Below are 26,462 nucleotides of genomic sequence, written 5' to 3'. Positions count from 1 at the left end.
GGTGTTTCCCCATCTTCCCCACAGAATCTGCATTCGCCGTTTCTTCTTAGTTTCATCGGCCCAAGCATGGTGGCTCATTAGCATATTTGGAAAAATATTGTTTTTACGAATAATTTGGTACACACACTTGGTATTTCGTGTCATATTGTCGTTATGCATGTTATAATTTCAAATAAACCATAAGCGAAAATGTCAAAAGTTGACACATGATATGTCATTCTATTCAGAGTGTTATGTTCTTTCGAATAAATTAAAATAAATACCGAGGGTGCCACTTGAAAATAAAAAGCTGTATTCGTTTCCGGTGAAACAGAAAGTGACCGAAAACAATTGAATACGTCAATCCATTAATTTATGTCATATACTACACACCAAATCTCGTTTTTTTAACTGAATAAATAAAAATATATAGGGGTGCGCCACTTTTGGGACGCACCCGGTATATGCTTAAAAACTAAATAATCGTCTTTTTTTTTGGTATACTGTGGTGAAGTAGTATTTCATTTTGCAGGTTAAAAGAAATTAAAATAATTATTTTATTAAAAACATATTTTTTATAATCACCAAAATGGAATTTTCAATTTTATAAATAAAAGTGTATCACAGACGGATAAATTACGAACAAAAAAATCGTTATATTGCCGGGATAAAATACTTTTCATTTAAACAAAGTAAAAACTACATTTTTAGAATTCGTTTTTATTTTAATTTGTAAAATGCACTGCAGATTGGTTTTTCCGCAATTTAAACAACAACAAATATATATTTATAAATATACCCACGGTTAATGTAGCTATCGAACTTATTCAGTCGATTTCGAATTAAAATTCGAGACCGTCGAATAAATTTCAAATATTTTTGGATGCAAAAATGTTTTCATTGCAAAATTTGATTAATCGATTAGTGTTGTTTTCAGCATAGAAAAAATAAATGCAAAAATGCTTGGTATTGTGCTATTTGTTCATTAATTACACCAATATCTAGCTTTTATTGCATTGTTACTGTAATATAATACAGAGTGTTTCAAAAAATATGTGCTAAATCTCGTGGATTTATTTTTCATATCAACATAGGTCCGATTCTGCTTTATTTCGTAGCTACAGAATTTATTAAAATTCTTCGATTTATTATAATTTTCTTCCAAGTGATTTGAATGAAACTTTTGAGGGTAAAAGTTACTATAAGTGCTACATATTTTAATGATAAAAAAAGTGTCGATAAATTCACCAGGGATGTGCATATGGGTTATCACTGGAATATTAAAAAAAACATTTTTGATATCAAAAGAGAAAATGTCAGTGGCGCACAACTGACATTTTTTCTTTTGTAATCAAAATTGGGTAGGCCATTTAATGCCAATTAAAAGTTACCTCTTGATATTTTGTCGAATTCGGTATTAAAATAAAAATAAAATTAACAAATTATATATTTTGCCTAATTTATTATTAAATATTATTACTATTAGTCCAACCTACAGCAATTTCAAATAAAAAATAATGGTACTTAAGATAATTACAAAAAAACTAATTTTAAAAAATACAACCTAAACAACTCTAAAACTATACATTTCCATACCCATATTTTAGGAACTTTGTTTCATATTTTTTGATGAGTAATGTACGATGAATCAATGAGTACTTATTTAAAACATTCGCAAGTTAATGATATGAAAATTTTTAAAAGTTGCTATTAGACTTGGATCAAGGCAAATTAATAAAATTGTGTTTATCTAATCAAGGAAGACGAAATCGACTAAATATCAAGAGACAACTTTTAATCGGCATTATACTGCTAACACTATTACGCTAACAAGAGAAAAAAATTCAGTTGCGTACATGCTTTTTTTTAGAAATATATTCCGGTGATAACCCATATGCACGTCCTTGGTAATATGTCGCCACTTTCTTAGCTTTAAAATATGTCGCATTTATAGTAACTTTTACGCTCAAAATTTCATTCAAAACGCTAAAAGTACTTGGAAGAAAATTATAGTAAATCAAATATTGTTTTAATCGAAAATATAGTATAAATTTTTGTCTGTTTCAATAACATTCTAACTAGATACGTACAGGGTGTCCAAGATATCAGTTCAGATATTTTAACTGATTAAGATGAGTTTTTTTGCGAAAAGATAATATTGAAAATTCCACACCTGTAATTTTTAACCAATCAAAACGTGTTTTTTTGACAAATCACCATGGCAACGGATAAATTTTAGTGAAAATTTTTTCCTTGTGGGTACCCAACAGCGAATTATACTGGAAATTTTTTGACGTTTATAATGACAGAATATCTTTTTGAGAGTCAAGGTTTTATTTGTTTACATGATAATTTTGATACATTCCAATTACAAAGCTGAGATGAAAGTTTGTAAACTGCTTCCATACGCTTGACTTCAATTTCCTAGTATTCGCGGGTGTCAACTGCTTAATCTCTTGGCGAATATTTTCTTTGCTTTCATGACCGAAGCGAAATATTTTTTTAAGCCGTGCCGCTTGACAGCTTCAAAACTGAAATAGTTTTTAGGTTTGGGTGTCACTTAGTTGTCATAGTAACTAAATAATTAATTCGACCAAAAATCGAAAAATACATTTTAATTATTTGATTTTCAAACACAATTTGGTGTGGAATTTTTTTACCGAATACCACACGAGGTCAAATTAAATCCGGACATTTTTTCTCGCTCATGAATATTTTTAGAAAATTATCCCTCGTCTTCGACTCGGGATAATTTTCAAAATATTAATGAGCTCGAAAAAATTTCCGGAAATAATTTAACCTCTAGTGGTATTACTAGTGAAAATTTCACACCTCTACTTTTCAACCAATAACATGCTTTAATGTTGACTAGTTACCATGGCAACTGAAAAAATTTCCGGAAATTTTTTCGAGGCGCCACGAAACTTTAGTGGAAATTTTTTGACAGTTGAAAAGGTTGAACTTAACAAATTGAAATTATTTTAAAATGTCATGTTGGATTAATATTTTTTTCAAATTTAGGTGTGAAATTTTCTTACCGAATACCACGCAAGCTTAAATTATTCCTGGAAATTTTCTTTCGGGCACGAATATTTTAGGAAAATTATCCCTCGTCTTCGACTCGGGATAATTTTCAAAATATTCGTGCCCTCAAAAAAATTTCCGAAAATAATTTAAGCTCTTGTGATATTATAAGTGAAAGTTTTATATTTTTTTGACATTTTTCGGAAAATTTAAAAAAAACGTTTTTGTCCCCTTGTTCAGCTGACGCTTCCAATAAACTGAAAACCCCTTAATAGCTGGTTATTGCCAGCGGTTCTCAAAATGTTGCCATTATTTTTTTAAATATCTCGGTTATATTCAATTTATTTTAATAATGGTAAAGAGAGAAGATGTGTATTTTGACCAAATCTACCACCCCTTAAAATATCTGCACTTATTTCTTGGACACCCTGTATAATCAAAATATCCCTCACTAATGGTTCCTAATTATTTATGTAGATTCGATTTGAATCGTAATTTCGAATAAATTTAAATAATTCACCGAGGCAAAAATGTTTTCATTTCGAATTTGATTAATTGATTATTTTTCCCCGGGGGTGTTTTCGTTCGTTTATTATTTATAACAAAGCCTGTTATGTCGTTTCCTGTTTATCGTAATATTATTACTCTAAATAATTTAAATTAATAAATAACAAGACAATAATTACACAATTATTGTAATTTAGTTTCGAATTAATGTTGTGTTTACAGAGAGTTTTTTTTAATTTCTTGAAAAGCGTTTTTTGCTATTGGAAGAAAAGCTAAATGTTCAGTTAACATCTCCTTTTTGCTGCTAAGGCTAATCTGGAAGGTTGTGATGGTTAGATTGCTTGAAGAATTTAGTTATGTTAGTTTTAATTTTGAAAATAAAACTATTAAATAAAAAATATAATTTATTGGTATTTAACACTTTTTATTCGCCATCTTTTCTTCAGACTCAAGAATAATTTTTTATAAGTTTTATATTTTTGCCAATAATATTTAGATTTATATTGATGATACACGTTATAACCGTTAGAATTTAAATTAAAATGCATACATTTGTAAGATAATCATATTTTTCTTAAAATCTGTTTACTTTAGAAATAGTTTAGCTTAAACAATAAAAAGTAACATAATTTGAATCATTATTTAGATACCTACGCCATATGTTAAATTTCTTTATCTACGTGTATGTTTTTATCTACGTACCTATATTCCTTATTGGTGGAAAAGTTAGAAGTAAAATGTTGTTTGTCATAATACATAAATCAGTCTTACTTTATTCCCGTATGTTAGTAAAATTTAATTCCCTTTCTTTGCAGACTATATAACTCTAACTGGGATTATATTTTTAATTAATTGAAAGCAGCTTTACAAATTTCCTTTTTTTTCGGTTATATTTCTAATTAATTTTTTCTTATTTTTGTAAAAGTGTTTATTTGTAACTATTTAATATACGGAACATGTATTTATTATCAATCAAAAATGCTTATTACAGCGACCGAACAAAGCGCGACGCTACGTACCAGTTCCAGTTCCACTAATTATTGTTCGCGACCGACGAAACCTCCCCCTTACGAGCGCCACAGCAGTCGCGCGACCACTGGCACCGGAGCGAACTACGTCGCGGAATATGTCGTCACCAGTTACATCTTTTCGCGACAGATGAAACGGTCGCGATCGCGCGACGCTAGGTACTTACCAATTCCAGTTACTACTGTTCGCGACCGACGAAATCGCGACCCTAGGAGCGCGACGGCTGGAGCGAAACACTGGGCTATGCGGTTACTGCGGTTTGAGCTAACTACTAGACCGATTACAAATAATTTATTTGCAAATTATAAATAATTTGTAGGTTTGTCGTTATTACGATCGTCGTTCTTCAGTAACGGTTCCTGATTCGTTGTGGAACGCGACACGACATTACAAAAAAATACCGCTCCAAAATCGCGTTACTTAAATACGACAAATCACTACTAGGTACTGGATAATACTACATCTTCGATAACGTTTCAATAATTGTAAATTGTTTTTCACTTTATTTTTTAACTGTTTTTTTTAACTTCTTCTTCCAGATCATAGTCGTCTTAAAGTGAAATCTACAATTTAAAAGGTCAAATTATTTATTTTTACTGTGTTTTAATTATTTCGAACGACTTCCGTATTTTCTCCACGATTTTCCGCATTATCTATTTGAGTCTTCGAGGAAATTTTTTTATTGACCCAATTTCTTTCAGTTTCAGCGACACGTGCCATGAATACGCTGTGAATCGATCAAAGACGCCAAAATGCAACGTGGTAGCTGTGCAATTTTAGCCCTGTTGACTGCAGCTTTAGTTGCATCTATTGGGTTAGCAAGGGCAGACGAATGTATAACGTAAGTAGTTATTTTACTAAGTTATATATATATATATATATATTTTTGAAGAGGAATATTGAGGAAGAATTAAGCATAATGCTCTATCTATATATAGATCATAACAAATAAACTTTTAAGCTTCATTCAGAACCTCGCAATTAGTGGAATAATTTAATGGTTTCAATTACGTATAAATATAAGTAATAATAATAATTAGTGGAAAAGTGAAAAGTTTGATAAATTTTTCTGCTAACTGAAAATGTCTACCACTAATTTTGACGTTCTGAATGGTTACATTGAAATTAAAGGAACAAACTTCTACGCTAATTGAAACCGCTAATTTATTCAACTAATTGCGAGAATTCAACTAATACTTTCTATTGCCTCCCCTGGCTGCTATAACTGCCTGTATATGTTTGTTCATGCTGTCATTGAGGCTGCATAATATATCATATTGCGTTATGTTTTCCCATTCTTCTGTAAGGACCAAGCGAATTTCATTTAATTAAGCTGGTACCGCTTCGCGACCTCTAACCCTCCTACCAAGCATTTCCCAAACGTCGAACATGATGGGTAGTTCGTAGTAGTATATAGTTCACAATAATCACCAAAGCTGCATTGTCATAGTGAAAAAAAACTTCAAAAACAAATTATAATTGAAAAAATTGAAAATTCTTGGTTGCAAGTTCATTTCGCTCTTAAAAATTAACCAAGGCATGTATTGACATGATCCAAAAAACAAAATCCTCAGGAGGCATGGTTCTGACCCTAAAATTATATTTCAAGAAAATTTACACACAAAATTATTGCACAGGGTGTGTCAAAGTTAGGGTAAAGAACAATCTCTCGATTAACTCTGTATAATATGCCAAATACTAAAGTTTATAAAAAAAAAACTGAGTTTACAAATATAATTATATACAGCTTGCTAAAAAATTCATGAAAATAGGGCTAAAAATAACTATAAAAAAAAATTTAAAGGAAAACACCTAAAAGGTTTAGCTGATACCATGCTAATACTAAGAAAATGTTAATAGACATATAGAGACATATTTTTTTACACACTCGGTATGTTTTACTTATATATACTGTGGTAATTTATCAAACCGTGTCTTCTTAACGGATCCTGACCGCATTATATATTAAAATTAAATTTTTTATTCGGTTGTCACCACTAGGATATTAATGGTTGACTCAAAGGCGTATAATAATTGAAGTTTTTGTCTTGCCCTTTATCTCTGTCTCTCAAAATCACCCCTAGAAAATGACATTTTGACATATTGTTTCTAAAGGATAATGAGTCTCCAACAAATATGCGTTCAGTCAGTGTTTTTTGTGCTATAATTTCTGATGGATTTAAAAACTTTTTAACTCTTTCTATTTTCTAAGCAGAAATAAAATTAATAGCAAACATAACGAGACAATTTAAAAATTATCATAGACAACATTTCTTCTCTTAATATCATTTCCTTTTTTCTGGAGCTAAAATTACTTCATCCCTAATGCAAAATCCCTAATTTGATATCCCACAGGACTTGAGGGAGAGTGCTAGCTTTCTTCTCTGTATATTAATTGGATATTAACGTGTAATGTTTCGGGATAGAGACGCCATTCCTTAGGGAACCCTTACAACGTTCACAGGAGAAATTATCTCGTTTTTTTAGGGGAAGGTCAGGATAGGATGAATTTGTCGACTTTTGGGGCGGTTTTTATAAGTTTTTCCAGGGTTGGAATTTGAAGGGGATGATGCTTTTAAGGGATGGAGAAAATTGAATGGTTTTCCGGAGGATTTGGGTGGGTTTATGAGTATAATCCCCAATTTCAGGTATGTTTTATAAGTATACTAGATAGATTTATTTGTTGTTAATTAAAAAAAACATATCCTTTCTAGTTCAGTCATTGGGGATTTTTGCTTGGAAAAAAGTCTGAAAGTTTTCCAACTTTGCAGGTTTATAGGTTTTGGGGTCCCTAACTGAAATCCATAAAATGTACATTTCCAGACCTGCCGCCGGCGCCGGCGCCGCCGCTGCCGTCTTGCCAATATGGCGCCCAAAATCGGTATTTTGTGAATATCTCAAAAACTATGCGTTTTTCGCAAAAATTTAAGGAGAGCAAAATTAAAGAAAATAAAATTTTCTATAAAAAAGGTTTCATGAAAATTTTCGCTAAAGTCAACCGTTTAGGCACAAAATCCCTGGAAATTTTACAATTTTGCGTAAAATATGATATATTATGTATAGTCGATTTTCCGAAATCAGATGTCGATTAGGGTTCATTAAAACTAGTTTTAGTTTAATTTCTTCAATTTTGTCATAAAACAGTGGCGTATCATAAATTTGCTCATTAATTTATGAATAATTAATTTTAATTATTGAAAATGTGTACTTGTTTTCACACCACCCAAGAGGTAAAGTATATGCGCCATATATGGCGCGTTTATTTTAACGTGGTCTCCCCGGAGGCCTACTCCACTAGATAAATTAAAAACTTTAACTTATCTGCACAAGCCCGACGGATCTGGCTCATTGATGTCAAAGTCGATCGTGTCTGCTGTGCTGGGCTCATCAGGGTGGTCTCTCAATACGTCCAACTCTTCATCTTCAGCCGCCAGAGGGATATCTACAGGCAAGTCCAACTCCTCTTCATCGGATTCGTGACACTTCAGTGACGTTGTCACAGGATTTTCCATTGCAGTATGCACAAATCATTGAACATTTTAATCCTGCTTTTCTGTATCCGCAGGCTTTACCATAGTTGTTGGTTTTGCATTTACAATGTACAGGATAAAAATCCCAACAGGGATTTTGGAGCTGGATCTTTCAACGTTGTGACTGGAGTAATGCCTGTTTTTGTTTTCTTCCAACCCCATTCTTCGACATCTTTGGTACAACCAGACCAATGCTCAACCTGGTGGTAAGTTCGCAATGAATGCTGTATTGACAGCACGACAATTAATTATTCATAAATTAATGAGTGAATTAATGATACGCCACTGTTTCATGACAAAATTGAAGAAACTAAACTAAAACTAGTTTTAGTGAACACTAATCGACATTTGATTTCGGAAAATCGACTATACGTAATATATCATATTTTACGCAAAATTGTAAAATTTCCAGGGATTTTGTGTCTAAACGGTTGACTTTAGCGAAAATTTTCATAAAACCTTTTTTATAGGAAATTATTCTCTTTAATTTTGCTCTCCTCAAATTTTCGCGAAAAACGGATAGTTTCCGAGATATTCACAAAATACCGATTTTGGGCGCCATCTTGGCAAGATGGCGGTGCCGGCGGCAAGTCTGGAAATGTGCATTTTATGGATTTTAGTTAGGGACCTCAAAACCTATAAACCTGCAAAGTTTCAAAATTTCCGGAGTTTTTTCCAAGCAGGCCCCTTTTTTGATCCCCAATGACTGAACTATTCCATTAGTACAAAAAAATGTCAATTATAGATGTAGATGCAGATTGTATGGCACTCAGTGATGAGGTGTCCTAGTATTTCCCCATTTTCCCCATAGAACCTGCATTGACCGTTGTTTCTTACCTTCAATCTACTTAGGTGTTCATTGAGGAGACAGTGTCCTGTTAGAAAACTCAATGACAATACGAAGACTGATTTTACTTAAATCTTGGAAAATCTTTGTTTTTCCTCGGTCGCAAGTCCTGAAACCTCTTGTATGGATGTGAAACATTGAAAGTGACCAAAACCCTAACAGCAAAGCTACAAATACTTGTTAATAGCTGCCTGCGACGAATTCTTTGCATATTTTGGCCGAACACTAACCGAAACGAAGATCTATTGCATTTAACTGGCTAAACTGAGATAGGCAATAGAATAGAAGTGATCATACGAAAGTGGGGATGGATAGGGCATACTCTAAGACAACCTAACGACAATATCGCAAGAAATGCCCTTGACTGGAACCCACAGGGACAACGGAAAAGAGGACACCTAAAACAAACATGGCGCAGAACCGTAATGGAAGAGCTAGTCAAGTCAAAAACATCATGACCAGAAGCTAAGAAAACTGCTGAAAACAGAACAAGATGGAAGGTTTTCAGTGAAGCCCTATGCTCCACTTATGAACTAAAGGAAACAATGATGATGATGAAGTTCTGAGAAATTTCTTCGGGTCCCTTAAACCGTTGGAGGTTTTCCGTTCCATTTTACGAATATAGTATTCCAGGTTCTTGATTTCTTCTTTAAGTTGATTTCCACTGGGGAAACAGGGTCCAGTTAGAAGAATGTTTGCTCCTTTTCTAGCTAGATTGTTTGATTTTTCATTGCCTTTTATCTCTTGGTAAGCTGGCATCCAAATTAAGAGGACTTTATTTTCTTTGCCTTATTTGTTCAGCTTCTCTAGGCGTTTCTTGACTAACTTCGAATAAATGGTTACTGAGGTTATTGAGTTGAGCGCTCTTAAGGCTCTTAAAGCTCTGGACTATCGAATAAGATGACTATTTCTTGTTTCCGATAATTCCTATCTAAAATAAGGTGTACGCACCTCTCAATAGCGTAGATTTCTGCCTGAAGGATGCTGGAGTAGGTGCCCATTGCGTCGAAGTATTTAGCTTTCGGCCCAAGTACTCCTATCTTTCTTCCTGCTTTGGTTTTGGAAGCATCGTTATGATATGGTCTTTTAGTAGTAATACTAAAAGGGAGAGATCCACCTCAAATTCGTGCATGTATTGCAAGGAAGTTGATAGTGTCGAACATACACTATTCTTCTGCAATGAATGGAAGCAGTTTAGAGAGTCATTCCAACAAGACAGTGGGCCAAGTCTTTGATACTAAAAATATGATGCTGTTAAGAGGTGAAACATCATGGAAAATTATATATAGATTAGAGGTGTGTAGTTCGTGAACGAACTAGTTTCAATGAACTATTCCGATTCCGGAATGAAAGAAACTAGTTCCAGGTTTCTCAAAGGACTAGTTCCTCAGGATCTATTCGAGACTATGACCAATATATAATACTATGCGACGGCGACGGATCGGCCAGCGCGATCCGTCTACTGTCTGTTGCTAGGCAGGAGTGGGGAGTGCCAGCCGTATGTTATCGGATCTGGACCTAGAGAAACTAGAGGAACTAATTAAAAGACTAGTTTACGTGCGGATCGGCCAGCGCGATCGTAGCCCGATGCTGGGCGGGAGTGGAGAGTGCCAGCTGTATGATACCTATTCTGGACCGAAAGGACTGAGAGGAATTAATTAAAATACTAGTTCACGGGAATCTATTCTGACGGCAGATCCGAGATATAATACAAAGCGATGACGATGGATTCGGCCTTGTCTATTGCCACAGCCGGCATAATTACTACAAAAAATTGTCGTGGATACTGTGTTTGATATTTAGTTTGTTCTTTGAATATTTTATGGGAATATTTCATTTTAGGTCCCTAAAATTAAAAATATCTTATAAAACGAAGTAAATATTCTGAATTTTTAGACAAAAACGAAAAGCTCGAAGTGAGGAAAAATGCAATTTTTCGTAAAATTTTCGTATTATTTGCTCCAATTGATTAATTTAAACTCTGATTTGAGTTTCTTTTTTATTTTTTTATCTGCAATAAAACTTCCCTATATGTCTTTAAGATTTGCAATTACATGTCTCGTTATATTTCGTATATTATAAAAAGTATACAAATATTACTGTGAATAGATCTAACTGACAATGAAACCCATTAGCAAACGACGGGGATGTCAATGTTAGTCGGGAACTGTTGTGAACTAAAGACCTAGTTCAAGGAACTATTTCTCTGGAGAAACTAGAACTAAGGAACTAGTTTCTCCCAAGGAACTAGAATTCCCACCTCTGATATAGATGCCAAGTAAGTAATTGCGAAGTAATGCGCAAACGGTTTCCAGCTGGATAGAGCGTTGGAATGCGAGGAGGGTTTCTTTAGTCGGGTAGGAATGCGACACTACCCAACGGTGTCTTATGCAAGATTTTTTCCCTCCTCCTCAAAAAAAAGTAGTATACTACTACTTACTTTACTAGTCTTTTATTTTTTTTTCTTTACTTCTTCATTAGTCTTTCTACTCAATAATAAAAATAGTTTTTCTCATAGTTAATAATTGGTTGATATCCCAACTTATATAAATTTTTTTAAACACTTTTCTTGGTCATTTTTATTCATGCTTCTCAGAGGACTGTCTCCAGAGTCGAACTATGTCTATTTCTGGAAGAATCCCCTCGTTAATATCCCATTAATATACGGCACGGGTTGGAGCGTCGGGGCGCAATCAAGGAATTTACATTTTTCATTGTGCGACCGATAACGAGGCGCTCGTCGCGACGCCGACGCCGCGTCGAACAAAAGCGAAACGAAATGTAAATCCGAATGTTTTTGCGGCGTCCTTTCTACAATTATCATTTCTAAGTGGTTCTGGCTCGCAGTTCTTACGGAAAAGATGCAAAAACGGGGTGAAGAAATATACTTCAGAAAAAACCATCAAATTACGGAGTCCAATAAATATTTAAAAAATTGACAACTAAACAAAAACCTACCATGTAAAAGAACAAGATTATATTATGAATTATACTAAGAAATCAAAGCAAGAGTGATGATATATAAATCAACCCCAGAGATCCCAACTGGCACAAGAGTACGACAGGGAGCCGCAATGTTGTTTACAGCAACACTAAAAGAAATCTTCCGTCAACTAGACTGAACCAACAAAGGATTGAAACTAGATGGAGAATATTTTAACCGTCTAAGATTCGCTGATGACATAGTCCTAATTGTCAAAAGCAATTACGCATTTGACCAGTGAATATGGTATTTCAAAGAAATTTGTCGACTTTTCCTTGTAATTTCTAACATTCGCTAGTGAAAGTAACATTTACCAAAGGTTGCCAGTAAAATTTATTCTATTGTACAGGGCGAGTGTGGTGAGGAAGAATGTTAGAACGGTGGAAGTTAGAACAAATAAAACTTTTAAAAATATTGGATCGCCTCAATATTCAAGGTGATCCACATATCTCGAAATTACAATTTTTTTTATAGGGCCCTTCTTTAATATATTCAACACAGGGTCAAAATTATTTTGTTTTCGTACGCAAGCGGTAGTAATTATTTTAATATATAAGACCACAAATATTAAATTAATATTGATTATTACAACACACTACCGTGTATTAACACTATTTTTGTGTATTGGCAACATTAATATTATATAAGGTAATGTAATAAACCGCTTAAATTCTGACAAAATTGTACGGTAGGCGCCGCCTACCTTGCCTACCCTGACGAGCCGCCACTGGTTTGATGTACAGTTGAACCATTCTCTGAGATTTCGAAGCCACGACATCCGTCTTCTTCCTATGCTTCTCTTCCCTATTATTTTACCCTGGATAATTAGTTGTAGAAGCTTGTATCTTGTACCTCTCATTACCTGGCCCATATATTGGAGTTTTCTTATTTTTACCTCTTGGGACAATTCTAGATCTTTTAAGACTCCTCGTAAGACTTCTTAATTGCTAATTCTGTCAACGTATGATATCCGGAGTACCCTTCTGTAAAGCCACATCTCGAAGGCATCTATCTTTTTAAGCATTTGTTTTGTTAGAGTGGCAGCTTCTATACCATAGAGCATTATTGTAGCAGCCGTTTGTATAGGTACCCATAGATGGTTTTGGTATAGAAAATATTTAAATATACCTAAAAAGAAGACAAAAAGACAATTTAATGCTCACGGGTATCTGTTATATTTTCCTCTGTTATTAGCCGACCATACCAATAGGTATGGTAGGCTATTAAGATCGACAAAAAAAAGTTTTTTTAATTTCACTCAAAATGAGTTATTTGGGTCACCTAAATACAAAATATTTTCATGGTGTCTGCCTGTCTGCCTGTCTGCCTGTCTGCCTGTCTGCCTGTCTGCCTGTCTGCCTGTCTGCCTGTCTGCCTGTCTGCCTGTCTGCCTGTCTGCCTGTCTGCCTGTCTGCCTGTCTGCCTGTCTGCCTGTCTGCCTGTCTGCCTGTCTGCCTGTCTGTCTGTCTGTCTGTCTGTCTGTCTGTCTGTCTGTCTGTCTGTCTGTCCGCCGTCTGTAACACGATAACTCAAAAACCGCTTAACCGATTTTAACCAAATTTGGCACAAAAATACTGTGGCACCCGAGAATCTGGCTATTAGTTTTTGGTAGTGGTGGGGGGTTGGAAGAGGGTATGGGATGGGGTTAAAAACTTTAAAAAATCGTAACTCCAAAATTACAGTAGCTAGCGAAACGCGGTTTTGTGAAACAAAGATTAGGAATAATATTTGCATCTAAAATTTGTAATAACTCTAAAATCAATCAAAGTCGCAGTTTTGGGAGACCCTTTTAACATTTTTCAAAAGGCAATTCAATGCTCACGGGTTTCGGTTATATTTTCCTCTGTTTTTTTATGTCATTATACCTTTATTCCAGGCATATATCGATGGATACATTATCGGCGGCAGTAAATTTCATCCAAAATAACTCGGTTTATTTAACGCTCTCCCTGTTCGATCGCATCATTATTTATTAAACATCTCGTTATGTTACCCCAATCTCCCTGAGGCGCCATTTAAATTTTCACCTGCTCCAAAATTCCAATATACCCTTGTTTACCCACGTTTCGCAAAACAGCCAATAGCAGCGCTTTCTTGTGTTCTCATCAAAAATTTAACGAGTTGTAAGTTTACTAAAATAAGCCTTCGTTTACATTTTTGCCATGTAAGTAACTTTTAGTAAAATTCAAGCTGCTACTATGTGGCTTGGTAAAAATCAAAACATTTTATTCAGTAAAAAAATAGACTACACATACAAGGTGGCGCCTCTCATACGACTCGACATTTTTTAAAAATATAGAGTGTTCTACAGGGTGTCTACAAAAAAAGATACGTATCAAAGTTGGCTTTTTGTAACGGAATACCCTATATATTAATTGATTTTCGGATTCTAGAAAAAAAATAAAGGTAACCCATATAGCACGTCCAAATGAAATTACATTTCTAGAAGGGAGACACCTGAGAAACAACATATGTTAAAGTGAACCATCTAGTTCTGACGTCGGTATATAAGACATACAATGTATAAGTCATATATATGTGTGATACTTCGTATCATAGTTGTGCCTATAGTACACACCTTGTAAAAATGTGACGTATACAAATAATATAAATATCTATATAGACACTTAGTAATAGTGTACTGTTGTGTCTACATTCTAGCATGAAATGAAGGTGTGCGCATGCGCGGATAGCCTCAGCGTAGATACACCGACCAAGTGTATCTTATGTGTCCTCTTTCCTTTCTCCTTTCTAGGAGTGGTATGTGTTAGCAGCCATTATTGTTTTATCATTCGGAAGCTCTATATAAATGTTCTGTTTGTGTGTAGTTTAAAAGAGATTTTAAGGTTTTTAACTTTTTACTTTGTTACACCTTCCTAAGAGTATTATTAATATTATAGCAGCGACTCTTCCCTTACGCGATACCCAATTTACCAAATTTTGACTCCAATGAATAAAAACTCCAAATAGTCTCGTATAATGATGAAGAGATTAGCTGAGTTAACTCTGCAATATATTTTTTTTTTAATTTGGAAATAATATAAATCTAAATGGACCAGAGAAAGAAAGATTTAAACACTTCAAAAAACTTCTTACACTGATATTCGGTAAGTTATTGATGGATCAATATACAGATATGTTTAATATTCAATAATCAGTTTCATATAAAATTTAAGGGTGAGGTTAATCTGGAAATAAAATACAACAAAGTCCAACAGAGTGCTCGATGAATGAGTATGCTAATAAACCAGCTGCTTGGAGGGAAAAGAGGAGAAAAAAATGACTAAACGAGGTCCACCAAATCATGGCGATATACCAGTGATTACCATTTTAGTATGTTGTTATACTATGTACTTATATTTTTAATACATTTTGATACAAATTCTGTTCTTTTACAGTGTTTTCTTACTTCTGGTTTCTGCAGTGTAAATAATTATTATTATTGTATTATTTGCGCTATTGCGTTCCATGATATAAAGAAATATAAGAATTTTATTTTTTAACCACTTAACTAACTAACCATTTTATGGAAGAAAAATGGTTTCATTTAATACAAAATAAAAATGGAACAATTTTAAGGCTACTTCTCTTGAACTTACGATCGAGATACTTTTGGAAAATACAAAGTTTTGCCTGCCTAATATTTGTTCTAAAAAGATATAATTGGTATCATTGAATAAATATTTCTTAAAAAGAACGAAAAGTTAGGCATCAAAACTTGTATTATTTCCTAAATTCGTTCATAAGAAGTAGTTTTATCTAGCACAAGATGTATATACGAAGCAAAATACATACGTATACACGCGGTAGTCACAACTGCAATGTGTAAACATAGTTTAAACGTAATACTCAAGCACTGTGTATCCTACGGCACACTGTGTATCCCTTTACTTTGTGTATACGTAAATGCTATACTGTGGCTACATTGTGAGGCGGACGTTTAACCTTTGTGCATACGTGTTGAACTACAATGTGTAAACGTAGCATATTTACATCGGGGGAATTGTGTCACCCTGTGTCTACATCTAATAATGTAAACACATCGTAAATGTGATTTGATGTGCTGTATGGGAAGTTTTATTAAAGAAGCATATCCTTAAAATATAAGGGTTTTGATATATTTCACATTTTGTGAAAACGAAGAATAAATTTTAAATTTCAATAACAGTTACCTAAATTGTAATTTATCCTGTATAGCCTGATATTTAGTTTAAATAACTATTGTATATAAAACCTAATTAAAATTTGACCCGAAAAGTTATACAGGGTAAGACAAAATTAATATTGAACAATGGTCACTTTTAAAAGCAAGTTTCTCCTTTATTTTAAATGGAACACCCAATTTATTATTCTCGATATTCAATGGAGAATTCATATATCTTCAAAAGACTATTATATTTATCTAGATATTTTCATTTTTTATGATTTTGCATCAGATCTTTATTAATTGATACAATCTAGGTGGCTGTGATATCCCTTTCGTTAATTTAACAAAAATTAAAAGATGTAGAGAAACAATATTCAATGATCATAAAAAGATTTTTAAGATAAGATACAGTGTAAAACATATTTTAATTATTACAGAATTAAAACTAGTTATAACTATGTGACAAAAATTAGATAGAAAATGGTCAAAATTCTTCTTCACAGCACAAAATCATTCTTTCTTCTAAAGATCTTTTTATGTTAAAAAACATATTTTCTACTTCGAAAACAGCGACAAACATTTCTCTCATGACAATAATTGGTAGAATTTTTTAAACACCGTCTTTTACATATCTCCATAGAAAAAGTTAAAACTGGATAAATCAGAAGCATTTAGGCATTCTATTAATTGGTGAGTCCACACTGCAGTCACCAATTAATAGAATTATATAAATTTTCTCTGATGTAGAATAAGTTTCCATTTTTGGCAAATTTCTGATTTTTTTTACTTTAAACTGTTACAAAATGATAACTAGTTGTTAAAGGTGAACTAACTAATTTGACAGCTATATTGAAGTAACGTCAGGTATCTCACAGCCACCTAGATTTTATTAAATAATAAAGATCTACTGATATGAAATCATAAAAATGTCTATGAAAATCTTTGTTTGAGGGGTAGGCAACCTTTACAGTATTTTGAAGAGACATAAATTCCCCGTTATACATATCGGAATAATATACTGGGTGTTTCATTTAAAATAAAAGAGTAGCTTGCTTTTAAAGGCGACTGGTGAAAATGTTCAGTATTAATTTTATCTGACCGTATATATTTTGGGACAAGTTTTAGTTTGATTTAAAGAACATTATTTTAATTACATATTAGGCTATACTAGGTATATTCCAATTTAGGTAGTTTTTATTTAAAATTTGTTCTTCATTTTTGGAAAACGTTAAGTATGTCAAAAATCTTACATTCTCTAATAAAACTCATATTTATTTTGTTCTAGAATCCGAAAATCACTTAATATATAGGGTATTCCATTACAAAAATACAACTTTGATGTGTAACATTTTTTGGGGATACTCTGTAAAACTCTCTTAGAACTCTCTTAGAGAATTTCAATACAACACAAATTGTTGTTCTCCTTGGAGCCTCCGCGTCGTATGAGAAGGCCACCCTGTATACGTTGATTTGTTTTGATCCATAGTGCAGCTTTTTTAACTTTTTAACATAAATAAATAAACCTCCTGTAAAAGGGTATTATCATTTTATTTAATTTAATTTAACTAGATATAATTTTTGTTTTCCATCATTTTATCTCAATAAACTGCACTGAAAATAAACTTGTACAGCTTTTAGATGACAGGCCTACTCCACAATCAGAGTTATTAATATTTTTATTTTACCCCTCAATCAGAGTTATTGATGATTTACCTGTCAATCAGAATTATTGATATTTTTAATGCACTGGTGCAATAACTCTACAAAAAGAGACTAGCGTAGAATATACAGGGTGATTCCTGTAAGTTGGTCATGCTTTCGGGGAATGACAAGGGACGTCAAAATATTAATTTTGATATAGCATACTATGGGCCGGAAATGCCTTTTACGCAAGATACAGGGTCTTAAAGTTTTTGAAAAATTAAAGATATTCTTTAATATTTTTTTAACAGTTGAAGGTATCGTTATAAAATTTTATTACAGGAGCCTTCAAAAAATAGTACGCCACTGATAAAAATAAAAATTTCGGAGATTTTTTTATTTATTTGATCTATTTCCAAGAAAAAATGTCTCTTGCAACTTTCTCCTATCTAACACCATTTTGTGACAATTTAAAAATAAAAAAATAAATATTTTTTTTTAATTCGAACCTTACATATGCGAATTACTATAACTACCTTAAAACTAAGAATTTTATTATTAACAATAAAAAAATTCTAGTTTAAATTTATAATTTTTTAAAAATTTATTTAAGGAGCTAAACTTTGGTCAAAATTTAAATTCACATGTAAGTGATGAAGGGAGCTGACGATGCACATGTATTTCTGCCCTCTAGTTATAATAATTCGCTGTATTTAAGATTCTCATTAAAAAATGTATTTATTTTTAAATTGTGACAAAATGGTGTTAGATAGGAGAAAGTTGCAAGAGACATTTTTGCTTGGAAATAAACCGAGTAAATAAAAAAACTCAAATTTTATTTTTTATTAGTGGCGTACTATTTTTTTGCACTGGTTGAAACTAAAACCTCTTTTTTTTACATTTAAAGTGTCTCTCTTAGGTAGACTCCTATAATAGCCATTTTATAACGATACCTTCAACTGTTAAAAAACTATTAAATTAATTTTTCAAAAACTTTAACACCCTGTATCTTGCGTAAGAGGCATTTCCGACCCATAGTGTGTTGTAGAATGTAGAATGTTTAGGAGGGGAGTTAATCACCGCGACCTTATAGATCTATTGTGTGTTCCCCTTTCTTGAGTTATAACGAGTTATAACTCATCATACAGTATCAGGGCTTTAAGAAAAGCCAGTATCTGAGACGGCTCCACAGAGGCCAGCTCTCCATCCTCGACATCAGACGTACCAAGGTTCATGGCACGAATGATCGTCGTCTCGGCGCACTCAGTGATAAGGTGTTCTGGTGTTTCCCCATTTTCCCCACAAAATCTGCATTCGCCGTTGTTTCTCAGTTTCAGCCTACTGAGGTGTTCGTTGAGGAGACAGTGTCCTGTTAGAAACCCCGTGACAATCCGAAGATTGTTTTTACTTAAATCAAGGAAAACCTTTGATTTTTCTCGGTCATAAGTTCTAAGGAACTTTTTCGAGTGTCTTAGACCGTTGGAGGACACCCATTCCAAGTTACGGATGGAGTCTTCCAAATTCTTCAGTTCCGCTTTCAGTTGGTTCCCGTTTGGAAAACAGAACGGTTCTGGTCCAGTTAGTGGAGTGTTCGCTCCTTTTCTAGCTAGATCATTTGCTTTTTCATTGCCTTCTATCCCTTGGTGAGCAGGCACCCAGAGTAAGAGGACTTTATTTTCTTTACCTAATTTGTTGAGCTTCTCTAGGCATTCTTTGACCAACATCGAATTGATGGTTACTGAGTTGATCGCGTTAAGTGCTGCTTGACTATCGGATAGGATGGCAATTTCCTGTTTTCGATAGTTCCTATCTAAGATAAATTGTACGCATCTTTCGATAGCGCAAATTTCAGCCTGAAGGATACTGGGGTAGGTGCCCATTGGTTCGGAGTATTCAGTTTTCGGCCCAAATACTCCTATCCCTGTCCCTGCTTTGGTTTTGGAGGCATCAGTATACCACGTAATGGTATGGTCTTTTATATGCTGAGTAAGCGTTTCTTTCTTCCAATCCTTTTTATTACTCAATACTACAGTGAGGTGTTTCTCAAAGTTGTAAATTATTGGTATGTCATCCACTGGGAGTTGGAGAAGTGGAATTTTCTTTTTGAGGGTGTTCCAAGCCCCTGACCTGAATATTCTCCCAGTACTGTTTCCGTCAGTAACCATTCTAATCATTGTCGCATTGGCATAACTACCGACGACAATGTGCAGTGGTGTTAGGTCTAGAATGACCTCCATTGCTGCTGTTGGACATGTTCTCATGGCACCTGTGATGCAGATACATGCCAGTTTCTGTACTTTGCACAGGTTTTGCCTTGCTGTACGTTGCTCTAGTTTTGTATACCAAGCAACTGCTCCATAAGTAATCATGGGTCTTACTGTCATGGTATACATCCAGCGCAAAATGTTAGGGACGCAGCCCCACCTATTTCCCGCCAGTCTTCTGCATAATCATGAGAGCCTTTGTGGCTTTGCTGGTAATGTTCTTAATATGCCTGTTCCAGAAAGTTTACTATCCAGGGTTATTCCCAGATATTTCACTTCCTGTGATGGCAGTATTTCCTTTCCATCTAGATGGATTCTTTTCAAGTTTTTCAAACTTCGCTTTCTGGTGAATGGCACTACTGCGGTTTTATCTGAGTTAATACTCAGCTCGACAGTCCTGCACCATCTCTCAGCGATGCGGAATCCTCTTTGGATAGTAATTGCCTCATAGTGTGTTATATCAAAATTAATATTTCGACGTCTTCTATCATTCCCCGAAAGTATGACCGACATACAGGAATCACCCTGTATAGTTAATAACCAAAATTTGACGTCGAATAAATTATTAATCTTTTTTATTACTTATTTTAAACCGGCCATCTATATGATAAACAATTAAATAAGGCATTTATTACGTTGATTATGAAAATAAGTATAGAGTAGGTCATATTTTTAGAAAGCTCATAACAAGGCAAATAATATAAAAGTATAATATACAGAATACACTGTTTAAAAAAACATAACTTTGGGTTATATTTCAAGAATTACAGCTCGCAGCAAAAAAATAGTTACGCCTCTGAATTCTACGTGAAAATTTCTTTAGGACTCAGTTTTTTCGATAAGTTATAATATAACCAAAGATACGAAGGGAGTCAAAAAATGCAACATTTTCAATTTCGTCTTGGATTGCAAGAACTAAGAGGGCTGGGACAAATTTATGTGTAGTATCTTCAGTTCCATAAAAAAGATGCATAGTGATGTGAAAACCGCATCTTTGTAGCTCTACTCATAAGCGAGAAACCCTGGAAAACACAAAAAAATAAGACATTCTGTACAGGAACAGTAATGTTTGATCTAATGTAATATAAAAATACCTATGTTTTCCTATCAGTTTCATATAAGTAGATTTTTCGTATTACATTTTTCCTTTCAAAAGAATAAGAAAATATTATTTTTTCCAACAATAAACGACGCTACAGTTTACTACAGCCATCCGAACAGCACGAACGTAATAAAGTTAGACTTAAAATATTACAAGCAATATCCATTCTCCCAGACAAAAGTCGCGGCCAGGAAAAGTCCTAAATTTTCCATGTCTTCCTTTATATTTGCTTTTAAAAAGGAAACGACTGGAGACAGGTCGTGAAATATTTACTTTTTCCAACCTATAGCCCTCTCTCTGTCTTGCTCTAGCCTCTTCTGATATTTTCCGCCATTTTTCGACATCATTACTGGATGAGTTATCTGGGCTTTAATAAAATTTGTTCGGTTAAATTTTGAATAAATTTTTCTCATTTTTTCGTAGTTCATTTACCTCTCTTTTTAATCATTTTATTTTTTGAGTAAGTTTTTAGATTATTTATTTAAATATAAAATCATCATCATTTCCAGCTTACTGAAGTATTTCTAATTATGGTATAGTCTCCCTTACATATTTAGATAACCTCTCTGTAATTGGGCTACTTTTTTTTTGTTGGGTATGTGAGTCTAAGTTATCCCCCCATTTTTCTAATATCATAGTGCTCATTTTATATTTGGTCTTCTTCTAGGTTTCTTAATCCCTCGTGGGCCCCATGATATGATTTTTGTAGTCCATCTGTTGTCCGTTCTTCTTGTTAGATGTCCTAATCATTGAAAAAAATCCAGGCGTTTTTAAAATAAAAAAAAATATTTTTTTAATTTTTAAAGTCAAATATCTCGACTATTTTGGACCTATCTGGAAAACAGCATTGAGAGAATATGTTTCTTTTATAGAAATCTATACCGGCTCTGAAAATATTTACATTAATTAAGGACCTCATCCTGTATATAGAGTGGTGACAATTACGATGCTTAACATTGGCAACTCAGAAACTACGAGATACGAATTCGGTTAAATGGAACAAAAGTTGTTTAATTAGAAGTTTGACAAATATAGTCTATCCAACGACAAGATCCTTGACAGTGATAGATGTGTCTGTCGTTTTATTTTCAAAGTAGTTTATTTTATTTTACAAAGAACTAAGTTGGTACAATTGGAACGCATAGCAGAAAATTAATATATTTAAAATTTGAGTGACAAGTGATTACTTCAAAATATTGTGAAAAAAACTGTATAAAATTGACAAAATCTAATCGAGTTATTTTATTAAAAACAATTACAGTATGTATTAATACAAAACAAGCAAGGGTTTATTTTAAAAAACACCACATATCAAAAAAGATATAAAACGATTTCTTGCTCTCAAGCCGTGTTTCAAGCTCAAGCAACTTCCTGCATTTTTATTGGTATATTTATCAATATAATTATTCAATATGATTATTATTTACCTATCGTGTTCTGCTATTTTACTGATACTCCAGTTTTTGGTATCATATATAAGATAGTATACAAACATTATTTGTGGCTAATATAACTCTCTGGCCATAATCTCTGGGTACCGAATATTAACTGTAAACTACCTATGGTCTGGCTCAACACTTAATTTCCCCTTTGAGTTTTCCTCAACTTAATTTTAAAAAACAACACGAAACACACTTAATAACACAGTCCAAAATGCAAAATGCAAAATATTTATCACTTTGATTTATCATTTCTATTTGCCATAATTTGACACAAAATTATAACCTATAATTTGGCAAGAGTTTGACAACTCTCAAAAATTTTAAGTCGATTTCATACGCGTCGACGTCCGTTTGTCCTTCATCATTCCGTTAAACCAATAATATTGAAATATGATCTGTCATTTTTAAAATAAACCAATAAAACTGGTTAAAATCAACAAGAGATGACGCATGACGAATTTATAAATCAACCCATCCATAGTTAACTTAAAAAATATTAGAAGCATTTTTAGTTAAATAAATGGATTGGTATGGACGTCATCTGCTTTTTTTCTGTCATCGTCTGTCGAAATCTTACCTGAGAAAAAAACAGAGTATACCTATGAGGAAAACCCCGGTATCTTGATTAGTTTCGGATTTATATCAAAAAAATGAAAATAATACGTTTATTTTAAATGACAATATCTTCAGAACTATTATATATATTGCAACGTGATTTGATAGTTTTATATTTTTGACCTCGGCCAATTATATGCCGTTTTCAGAAAATTTCTAAGCCTTCTAGATTTCGCACAACAGTCAAATTTTTGTTTTCTTATGGCCGCCATTTTGAATTTTTATACTATTAGATAGAGCAAAATATAATCTATACGGTAGTATCTAATTTTTATTCATTATTATGTAAATTTTCACTAAAAAATTAGATTTTTGTAAAAAGTCGCTCAAAAGATAAGTCTGCCTTGGAAATCCAATTGACACTTAATATGACAGCAAGTTAATTTTTGTTTACTCTATTAAGTGTCAAATCTAGACCCAAAAATTTATATTAGATAATGTAAAGTCAACAATATGTTCACAAGTGAGGAAACACGAGATATGTATGATGTTTACTTAAAAAATAATAGAAATTCCGATATGACCATGCGCAAGTTATCGAACATTCTCTACTTAAAAGACACAGCCTCATCGTACTATTTTCGCAAGGATTTCAAGAAATTTAGCGGTTTAAAAGCCTTAATGATATTCTCAGATTGAAATAAATCCGGAAACTTCTAGCCGTAAAATAAGCCGCGAGGAAAATTAGGGAATTAGGGAATAGGGAAAATTATCAAAAAACATAAACATAACTTATGGACGGATGAATCTTTATTTACAAATTCTGGTACATTTAACAGAAAAAAAAAATCATATTATTATGCAAAAGAAAATCCTCATTTAATTAGAGAACCCAGACCACAAATAAGATATTCTTTGAACGTCTGGACTGGCATTCTTGACAATAAAATTTTAGACACTGAACTTGCTAACCAAAGACATCTAAATAAAGGGAGACAAAACAATTTACATTTGATCGCGATCACGAACCGTGTTACGCAAAAATCGATGATGACAGATTTACGCGGTATGTCATAAAATACGGTTCGAGTTCAAAATGTTATTATTGTTATTAATGTTTTTTATAATACCTTTGAAATTATTTTTAGTTTTTTTAATTAAATTATATTAGGGAAATGACTATGACAACTAGCGGCATCGCTGTGGATTCATCTTTACTACGAAATTGCCGAAATCTGTAGGAATTACGCTGACATTTGACGTTTTCATTTGTTTTCATTAAACTGATATTTGACAGCGCGTGGTTGTGAGTTTTCTGCGGTAGTTGAATGTTTTTGTAGCTTTTGAACAACTTTCTAATAATTATTAATGTTTATTGCAAAGAAAACTATTTAAAGTAGTTTTTAACTATCTACGATGGTTCGCCAGTGCATAGTTTGTAAAAAGGTGGACTATTCTAACCCGGAATTGATATTTCGACGGTAAGTGTCATTACGTTCTTTTACCTTTAGCCATGCTTACAGTAGCGTATTTAGATACTTTTAGTTATAAGTAGATTATTACAAAAATACGTATATCTTCTTATTCAAATAGCGCTTTCGAATGTGAAATTAGAGTTAGCCTCAATTAGACCTCAGGCAAAACTAGTTATAATGGAAAATTGGTCTTAGGCAACCCCAATCAATTTTTGATCAAATTCATCAATTTTTGATAAAAAATCATCACGCCACCGTCACGCCACTGATAGAGCCGAAAGATAGACGAAACTTAACAGTGTTGTCATATTTATGTACCAATCTCTCATAAAAGTGTCAAACAATGTATGATTCTAAAAAATTGAGTTTTATGAATGGAGTGTTCTGTCTATACCCATTTAGATATCTTTGTTTCTAACATATAAAGTGTCAATTGGATTTCCAAGGCAGACTTGATTTTTTAGTGAATTTACATAATAATGAATAAAAATTAGATACCACCGTATAGACTTTTTTCGCTCTATCTAATAGTATAAAAATTTAAAATGGCGGTTATAAGAAAATAAAAACTTGTTGTGTGAAATCTAGAAGACTTAGACCCTTTTCTGAAAACGGCATTTAATTGGCCGAGGTTAAAAATATAAAACTACCAACTTATGTAATATATAAAATAGTTCTGAAGATATTGTCATTTAAAATAAACGTAATATTTTCATTTTTTTACATAAATTCGAAACTAATCAAGATACCAAGGTACTCTTCATAAGTGTTTGTCAAACTTCTAATTACGTCACTTTTGTCCCATTTAACCGATTTCGTATGTTTCGTAGTTTCTGAGATGCTAATGTTGAGCATGGAAATTGTTACCACCCTGTATATGGTATTGATTTATTGCACTTATAAAAACCTGATCAAAGAAAAACTTTTTTTCTTATTTAAAATAAGAAAGGATGCAAGGAAACTTTCAGAAACTTAAAATTTTCAAAAGTTGAACTTACCATTATTAAAAGTTATACACAACCAACTCCCTTGTAACTTCAGAAGTAGCAGAATTTATAAAAAAAAAACACTTATAAAACTGGCTGTCTTAAACTTAAAACCAGTAAACAACTTTATGCTTTTTTCTTTCTTTGCAAAGCAAAGTAGAAAAATAAATTTAAAAGAAAAACCGGCCACTTAGATTAATTAGCTAGATGTATTTTAAATTGCTACTGGGAGGTGTTTACAATGTTTTTTCATTAATTTTTAATTCTTCCACTTAGATTAGTTAAGTGGATCTATTGTTTTCGAAAAGGAATTAAGTCGTAATGTTTCAGATCTCAAGAATAATAAAAATGTTTATTTTTGTTGTTCATTTTTTTCTGGTTGGTAGTTGAAGGGGTGTCAATTTTTACACCCTTTTAATCTCAAAACTCTGGATAATTTTTCCTACTCCATTAGTTAAAAAATAAAATGAATTTTACAGTTTTTTATTGTAGAATTTGTAATTAGATTGTGAGAAGTTTAAAAAAGTAATACAATTACAAATTTATTTTTAAATAAATTAGGTTTGGAACTTCGCCATCTTTTGCAAATGTCAGTTCGCGTCACTCACGCTTTTAGCTTATTTGTAATAGAGTTGATGTCAACTGCACATCAGTGACATTCTAGAGAGGTTGGTATAGAAATTCAATGGAAAGTAATGGGAAAGTGTCATGTTCAAATCTAGAATGATATTGAATGGAAAATACTTGAATTAAAATGTAAACAAAAATATAGAGAACAATAATTTTAATCACAGCAACTGTGACATCGAATTGTCTTAATGATTCAAGATCATTTAGTTAATCAGTCATCAGTACCTTGAGATCAACAAATAACTCTTACCTCACTGTTAAGCGTTACGAAGTAACCGGGTTGGCTAGTTGGACATGAAATGTTAATCACAGTTATAAAGA

At 32.9% G+C, this 26,462-nt stretch overlaps 1 protein-coding gene across 1 annotated transcript in view; it reads left to right on the top strand.

Annotated features, from left to right (window-relative positions):
• LOC115877526 (C3 and PZP-like alpha-2-macroglobulin domain-containing protein 8) overlaps positions 1-26,462 on the top strand; it is a 289,000-nt gene that overhangs the window by 80,322 nt on the left and 182,216 nt on the right. The window contains exon 2 of the mRNA XM_030893749.1: positions 5,241-5,380. Coding sequence (XP_030749609.1) covers positions 5,292-5,380 — 89 coding nt within the window. The 5' untranslated portion in view covers positions 5,241-5,291. The remainder of the gene's footprint in view (positions 1-5,240; positions 5,381-26,462) is intronic.

This window comes from Sitophilus oryzae, unplaced genomic scaffold (genome assembly GCF_002938485.1).
Source record: "Sitophilus oryzae breed Bouriz unplaced genomic scaffold, Soryzae_2.0 scaffold_1060_pilon_pilon, whole genome shotgun sequence".
NCBI lineage: Eukaryota > Metazoa > Arthropoda > Insecta > Coleoptera > Curculionidae > Sitophilus > Sitophilus oryzae.
This window is presented reverse-complemented; position numbering and strand designations above follow the sequence as displayed.